The 7289-nt window shown below is 39.2% G+C and overlaps 1 protein-coding gene across 6 annotated transcripts in view; it reads left to right on the plus strand.

Moving 5' to 3' along the window:
- The window catches only part of Rev3l (REV3 like, DNA directed polymerase zeta catalytic subunit), a 147230-nt gene that overhangs the window by 61449 nt on the left and 78492 nt on the right, over positions 1 to 7289 (plus strand). For all 6 annotated transcript variants that reach the window (XR_004112322.1, XM_031347765.1, XM_031347768.1 and 3 more), the window contains one exon: positions 4427 to 4523. Coding sequence is in view for 5 of the 6 variants with exons in the window: in XM_031347765.1 (XP_031203625.1) it covers positions 4427 to 4523 (97 nt within the window). In the remaining variant the exon portion in view is untranslated. The remainder of the gene's footprint in view (positions 1 to 4426; positions 4524 to 7289) is intronic.

Consider the following 7289-nt stretch of genomic DNA (forward strand, 5'->3'; position numbering starts at 1 on the left):
GGAGTGCTGAGATGGGGTGGATGGAGGATAGAGGAGTGCTGAGATGGGGTGGATGGAGAGGAGAGGAGCGCTGAGATGGGGTAATAGACTGGGTTCAAGGCATTAATCATGTAGACTTAAAAATGTAATATATAGTATATGCTGTCACTACAAAAATTTTCTTTCTAAAAGAAGTTTCATTGAAACTAAATTGTTCTACATAAAGATACTATTAATAGTTGGTGAGCCAATTTAATTTTAAAAACTACTGTTGAAGATAACATTGTATAGTAGAACTCTGCATATACCATCTTTACTTGACAAAGATTACAAATGTTAATTTTCCAATAGCCACTAAAAATGACAACATCTGGATTCTTTGCTAATTTGAGGTGTGAAAAATAGGTTTTATTTATGAAGACTAGATCTAATATACAATAGTATTAGTAAGAGAGTATACTCTAGGAAGATCTATACTCACTTCTTCAACTCAATCTAAATATATTACCAGGTTAGTGACATCTCAGCTCACATTCTAGATTTGAGAATGTTTAGTCCTAGGAGATCCACACTGTCTGCTGCATGTCAGCAATGCTTTCTGCAGTGACCATAATGGGGTAACCCCTGAAACTGTAAGCCAACCCCAATGGCACGCTTTCTTTTATAAGAGTTGTCTTGCTCATGGTCTGTCTTCACAGCAGCAGAGCAGTGACCAAGATATCCCCATAGTCCTGCTACACCTTAGCATCCCATCCCCACTCCCATTTAATTCTTTCTGCTCTGTTTTTTTTTTTTTCCTTTAACCCAGTGTACCACTGCATTGTCTCACCTTCCCTTGAACAGCACCCCTCACTAGAGCCCCTTACTACTTTTCTGACCTCTATGGGTATTGCAAATGGAGCAAACATATCTGAGAAAGCTCACACCCACAAGTGAGGAAGCATTTGTCTTTCCAGGTCTGGGTGTTCCCAGCTTTACCCATTGACCACCATATCACAAGTGATTTGGGGCTTGGAACCTTAGCTTGTGGCACTGAGAGGATGAAGAAAGGAATCTGGTGGCATTCTGTAGCCCCTACCTCTGTCACCGGAGGAACCTCAGCACATTTATTAGGTTCAGCCGTGGGGGGCTTAGGTAGTCTGGGTAGGAGGCCTCTAGGCCAGGCTGTAGAGGTCCTCCAGAAGGAAGCTGCAGTTGCTAGTCTTTACACACTGGTCAGGGTTTTACAAACTTCATACTCATACTCCTGGGAAAGCTTTACCGTTCCTCCTGAGCCTGGCCCATGTGGATAATGGCTTTGCCAGCGTTCTGTAGGCCACTTGGTCTTGGAGTTCTCAACAGCACTTGCTTTTGTGAAAATGCACATTCACTTAGACTTCATTCATCTGGGCTTCCTCTGTTCTGCACATTTTACCTGTCAGTTTCATAAGTTCATTTTTCTTAATAGCTGAGTAAATGTTCTACATTCTTCTTATCCATTTATTAGTTGATGGACATGTAGGCTATTTGCATTTCCTAGCTATTATTAATAAAGTAGCAGTGGACATAGATAAGCGGGTGTCTCTATAGTAGGATATATGGAGTCTTTTGGGTATATGCCCAACAGTAGTATAGCTATATGGACCATGTATGTGGTAGGAGTACTTCTAGCTTTCTGAGGAACTTCCACACTAATTTTCATAGTGGCTCTGTGACTTTACATTCAAACCAGCAATGAGTAAGTATTCCTTTCCCCGCAAACCTGACAATATTTGTTGTCGTTTGTTTGTTTGCTTGTTTGTTTTTGAGACAGTGGCTTTCTACATAGCCATGGCTGCCTTAGAACTCACAGTCCTTTAATTAACAATGCTGGGACTAAGGTGTGTGCCACTTCACCTTGTCATTTGTTTTGGTTTTGGTTTTGGTTTTTTAGGCTTATTTTGTTTTTTGTTTTTATCTTAACCATTCTGATTGCCGTAAGATGAATCTCTGAGTACTTTCAATTTATATTTCTATTATAGCTTAGGATGCAGAATATTCTGTAAAAATATTTCTTAGTCAGTTGTGTTTTTTCCTTTGAGAGCACTATTTACTTCCTTTCTTAGTGTTTAGTTTTTTAGTCCTTTGTATATTCCAGAACTAGCCCTCTAACATTATAGTTGGTAAATCTTTCTTGTAGATTCCATAGGTTACCTCGTCACTGAAGTGATGCTGTTCACTGAAGTGATGCTGTTCACTGAAGTGTGCTCTTAGCTTCATGAGATCCATGTATTAGTTATTTGCTTCCACGCCTGCCCTGTTGGGGTCACACTCAGAGACTTCCCCTCTTCCCTTGAGCTCAAGTGTATTTCCTACTTTTCTCTTGGTTAGATTCAGAATATCAGGTTTTATTTTGAGGTCATTGGTCCATTTGGAGTTAAGTTGTATGCAGGGTGAGATATAAGGATCTAATTCATTCTTGTGCATGTAGCTATCCACTTTGACCAGCACCATTTGTGGAAGATGATTGCTCTAATGTGCTGTTGGCCTCTTTGTCAAAAATAGCATTGCTGTAGGAGTGTGAGTTTATGTGGTCTGTAGTTCTCTTCCATTTGTTAGTGCCTCTTTTATATCAACACCATGCTGATTTTATTACTGTAGTTTATATACTGTAGTAGCTTTCTATTCCTGTGAATAAAAACCATGACCAAAAGCAACTTGAGGTGAGGAGGAGAAAGGATGTGGCTTACAGATCTTGAGTACCAGTCTGTTGAGAGAAGCTGAGACAGGAACTAGAGGCAAAGGGCATGGAGTGCTGCTTACTCCGCTTGGCTTGCCCAGTTTGCTTTCTTAGACGCCCTAGGACTACCTCTCCAGAGACGGCACCACCTGCAGAGTCTGGACCCTTCCACATCATTCAAAAAAAAAAAAAGAAAGAAAGAAAAATGTCCTGCAGACTTGCCTACAGGACACTCATATGATGGGGCATCTTCTCAATTGAGGTTCACTCTTCTGAGATTACGCTGGGTTGTGTCAAGTTGAAAAAAAAAAAGAACAACAACAGAAAATCTAACCAGTACACAAATGGTCTTAACTTTGATATAACCTGAAATCTAGAGTGGTGGTACTTCCAGCCATTTTGTCATTGTCCTGGGTCCTTTGTTTTCATGAGATTTAAGACTTTTTTCTTTTAAGTTTCTGTGAAGAAACTTCTGTGAAAATTTGATGAGGATTGAATCGAATCTCTATTCTGCTTTTGACAGAATGTGAAATTTTCTGTTTTTTCCTGCTGACCCATGAGCATGGCTACTCTCTCCATCTTCTAAGATCCTTTTCAGTTTTATTTTTCAGTGTCTTAAAGTTTTCAGTCTACATGGTGATTTTTGTTTGTTTGTTTGTTTGTTTGTTTTTATGTTAGATTTATTCCAAGATATATTTTTAGAGGTTTGTTTACTTTTATTTTATGGACATACATGTTTAGCCTGCATTTACATGTATTTGCCATGTGTACCTGGTGCCTGTAGAGGCAAAAAGAGAAAATTAAATCCCCTGGTATTGGAATTAAAAGTCTGTGAGCTGCAGTGTGGGTATTAAGAACTGAGCTCAAGTTCACTGCAAAGATAGTAAGTGCTCTTAACCACTGAGATACATGTGTCTGTGTGTGTGTGTATGTGTGTGTGTGTGTGTCTGTCTGTCTGTCTGTCTGTGTCTGTGTATGTATTTTAGGGTATAGTAAATGGAATTATTTCCTTTATTTTTTTAATCAGTATGTTTCTCATTTATATAGGAGGGCTAGTGATTTTTGTGTGCTCATTTTTGTACTCTGTTACTTTGCCTGTTTATCAGTTGTATGAGATTTCTGGTGGAGTCTTTAGGGTCTTGTATATATAGAATCATATCTGAAAATAAGAATGCTTTTCTTTCCTTCTTTCTTTCCTATTTGTATCCCTTTTCTCTCCTTCACATGCCTTATTCCTATATCAGAGGCTTACATAGTAATGGAGACAGTGCATGGTTTTGTCATCTCCTGATTTTAGTGGAAGCTCTTTTGAGTTTTTCTTTATTTAACAAGATGTTGGCTGTGGATTTGCTTTATTATGCTGAGATATATCCCCTTGGTTCTCTATTTTTAATGAGGTGTTAACCGTTTAGATATACCTATTAAGCTATGGAATTTTATAAGTGCTCCTTACTCAAATCAATTCATTGCAAATAAGGTTTTTTTTTTCTACTCTTAGTTAAGAATTATTGCTGTCAACTGTGTATATGTAATCCCTTAAAATATTTTTGGGTGTCTTTACATGATTTGTAAATTATTTTACAAAGAGGATAATTTTGTACAAATTATAAATACAGTTTGCCAGATGTAGTGGCTCATGCATTTAATCTTAGCACTCAGGATGCAAAGCCTGAGACTGCACTAGTCTACAATAGTGAGTTCTAGGTCAGTCAAAGTATAATTTATTTAAATTTTCCTTTCCTTCTCTAGGTGATGCATCACAAGCCACTGGATTACTCAAGCACCAGCTGTCAGGAAGCTCTCCTGCTGGCACTTTATTTACGTGGGAAGAGGATGAAATGCCAAGGTCAGCCTGTCTTGTCAAAACATGGAAACTTTATATGTGTGCGTTGTGATCAGTCAGCAGTGGTCATCATAGTTAAAACTTAGCCTGATACTACTCTGGGTCCTTAAACGTTTATATTTAAAATGTATCAATAGCATAATATGGAATCATGGGTTTAAAGAATAGACCGTGTTGGTGAGAGCGATGAGGTGGCAGGATGTAAAGGCACTTGCCTCCAAATCTGATGATGCGAGTTTGATCCCTGGGATCCACATGGTAGAAAGAGAGAACAAGTTCCTGTAGACAGTCATCTGACCTCTGCATGCAAGTGATGGCACACACCTGCACAGAGACCCAGATACATGCTATAAAATTAAGTGACATTTTAAGATAAATGAAAGGCAGATGACAGAAAGACATAGTGTCTTAGTCATGGTTTCTATTCCTGCACAAACATCATGACCAAGAAGCAAATTGGGGAGGAAAGAGTTTATTCAGCTTACTTCCACATTGTTGTTCTTTATCAAAGGAAATCAGGACTGGAACTCAAGCAGGTCAGGAAGTAGGAGCTGATGCAGAGGCCATGGAGGGATGTTCCTTACTGGCTTGCTTCTCTTGGCTTGCTCAACCTGCTCTCTTATAGAACCCAAGACTTCCAGCCCAGGGATGGCACCACCCACAAAGGGCCTTACCCCCTTGATCACTAATTGAGAAAATGCCCCACAACTGGATCTCATGGAGGCACTTCCTCAACTGAAGCTCCCTTCTCTTTGATAACTCCAGCCTGTGTCAAGTTGGCACACAAAACTAACCAGTACACATAGTTATTATCTAATGAATAAAAGAACCTGAAGTAAATTGTTACATTTCTTGCCATTATTAATTGTCATCCTGCAGTCTAAATTGAGGTTTTGCAAGTTACCAAGTTACAAACTCAGTTATTATATAATAGCAGTTTTAAATTAAAGTAGCACATATTTTTAATAAAATAACTCTTTATGTTTCTAAACATTAAGGAGTTATGGATGGAAATAAATACACAACAAAGTACAACTTGTTTATTTTAACTATTTTGGTGATTATGCTTTTTGTTAAAGTTGTAATGTATTCCAAATGCTTAGATTTTCCTTTCACAAAGCAGACACATATCACCACCTTTCTCAATTATCAGTCAGTAACCTTTGTAGATTGTGCTACAAAGCATTGCCCATAGCTTTCTTGAACCTCTTATTTTGGTTACTGTGGTATTGACAACATGGTTATAGTTTTCTTCTTTTTAACTTCATGAATTCATCCAATTTTTAAAAGGTTTAAATTACTTTTATTTATGTGTTGTACATGTGCACACATGCACAGAAATTAGTGCATAACTTGTGGGAGGAGTCAGTTTTCTCTTTTTACCCTGTATCCTGGAAGTTAACTCAGGTTATTAGGTTTGATACCAAATGTTTTTACCCTGTGAACCATCTTACTGACCCTGTTTTTTAAGTTTATATTTATTTTAATTCACATTTATGTAATTATGTGTTTGGTGAGTATATGCGCATATATGTTCTGGTGCCTTGTTGGGGTCGTAAGACAAATGCCAGGTTGCATCTTTCCTTCTATCTTGTGAGATCTGGGGATCAAATTTAGGTTATTAGTAGGCCTTCCTGCAGGCACCCTGCTGAGCCATCTCAGTAGCTCACTCATCTTTGTGAGGTTTGTTTACTGGTCTGTTCATTCATTTGTTGGTGTGTGTATAATATGTGTGTGTGAAGAAGGCAGAGGTCAGAGTCAGGAACCCTCGCTGGTCACTTTCCATCTTATTTCTTAGGAGTCTTTCACGGAGCCTGGGACTTCCCAGCTAGGCTGAACAGCCCCAGAGAATGCCCTCCCTCCCTCCTCAGAGCTTAAGTTACAGGCTCAGGGTGCTGTGCCCAGCCTTTCACGTGGATACCGGAGATCTGAACATAGATTCTCATGCTTGTGTGGCAAGCATTTTACTGGGGTCTCTCTCAGCCCACCGACTTGATGATTTTTTTCCCTTTAAGCAGATTTGTGCATTTATATGTGTGAAGAAGTGGGGTGGGGATATAATATTCCTTGACTTTATTTCTAATACAAATTAAGAAAATGTATTGCCAGACAATGGTGCACGCCTTTAATCTAAGCACTTAGGAGGCAGAGGCAAGTAGATCTTCAAGTCCTGCCTGATCTACCTGATGAGTTCAAGGACAGCCAGGGCTACCAAAATAGTACAAAATGAAACGGAACTTACTGGTTGAACTTAAAATGATCATGAAGCCAGGTAGTGGTGGCACACGTGTTCAATCCAGCACTTGGGAGGCTGAGGCTGGTGGATTTCTGAGTTCAAGGCCAGCCTGGTCTACAGAGTGAGTTCCAGGACAGCCAGAGCTATACAGAGAAACCCTGTCTCGAAAAACCAAAAAAAAAATTAACAACAACAAAAAAAATGATCATGAAAATACTTGTTTTGAGTGGTGGATACACCTTTATAATCCCAACACTTAAAGATTCAATCCCAACACAAAGATTGGAAGTTTGAGGCTAAACCTGGCTATTTAGTAGAACCCAGCCAGATAAACGAACCCAAAGGATCAGCTTTACTTAGAGAATATGTAGTTGCTCTGATTGACTTTCAGTCACCATGATCAAAAGCAGCTTTGGAAAGCAAGGATTTATGTCATCGTCCAGCTTAGTGCATCATGAAGGAAAGCCAGGGCTGTAGGAACTGAAGCAGAGGCACAGGGGGACACTGCCCAGGGCTGTAGGAACTGAGGCAGA

The sequence above is a fragment of the Mastomys coucha genome, unplaced genomic scaffold (genome assembly GCF_008632895.1).
Source record: "Mastomys coucha isolate ucsf_1 unplaced genomic scaffold, UCSF_Mcou_1 pScaffold3, whole genome shotgun sequence".
NCBI lineage: Eukaryota > Metazoa > Chordata > Mammalia > Rodentia > Muridae > Mastomys > Mastomys coucha.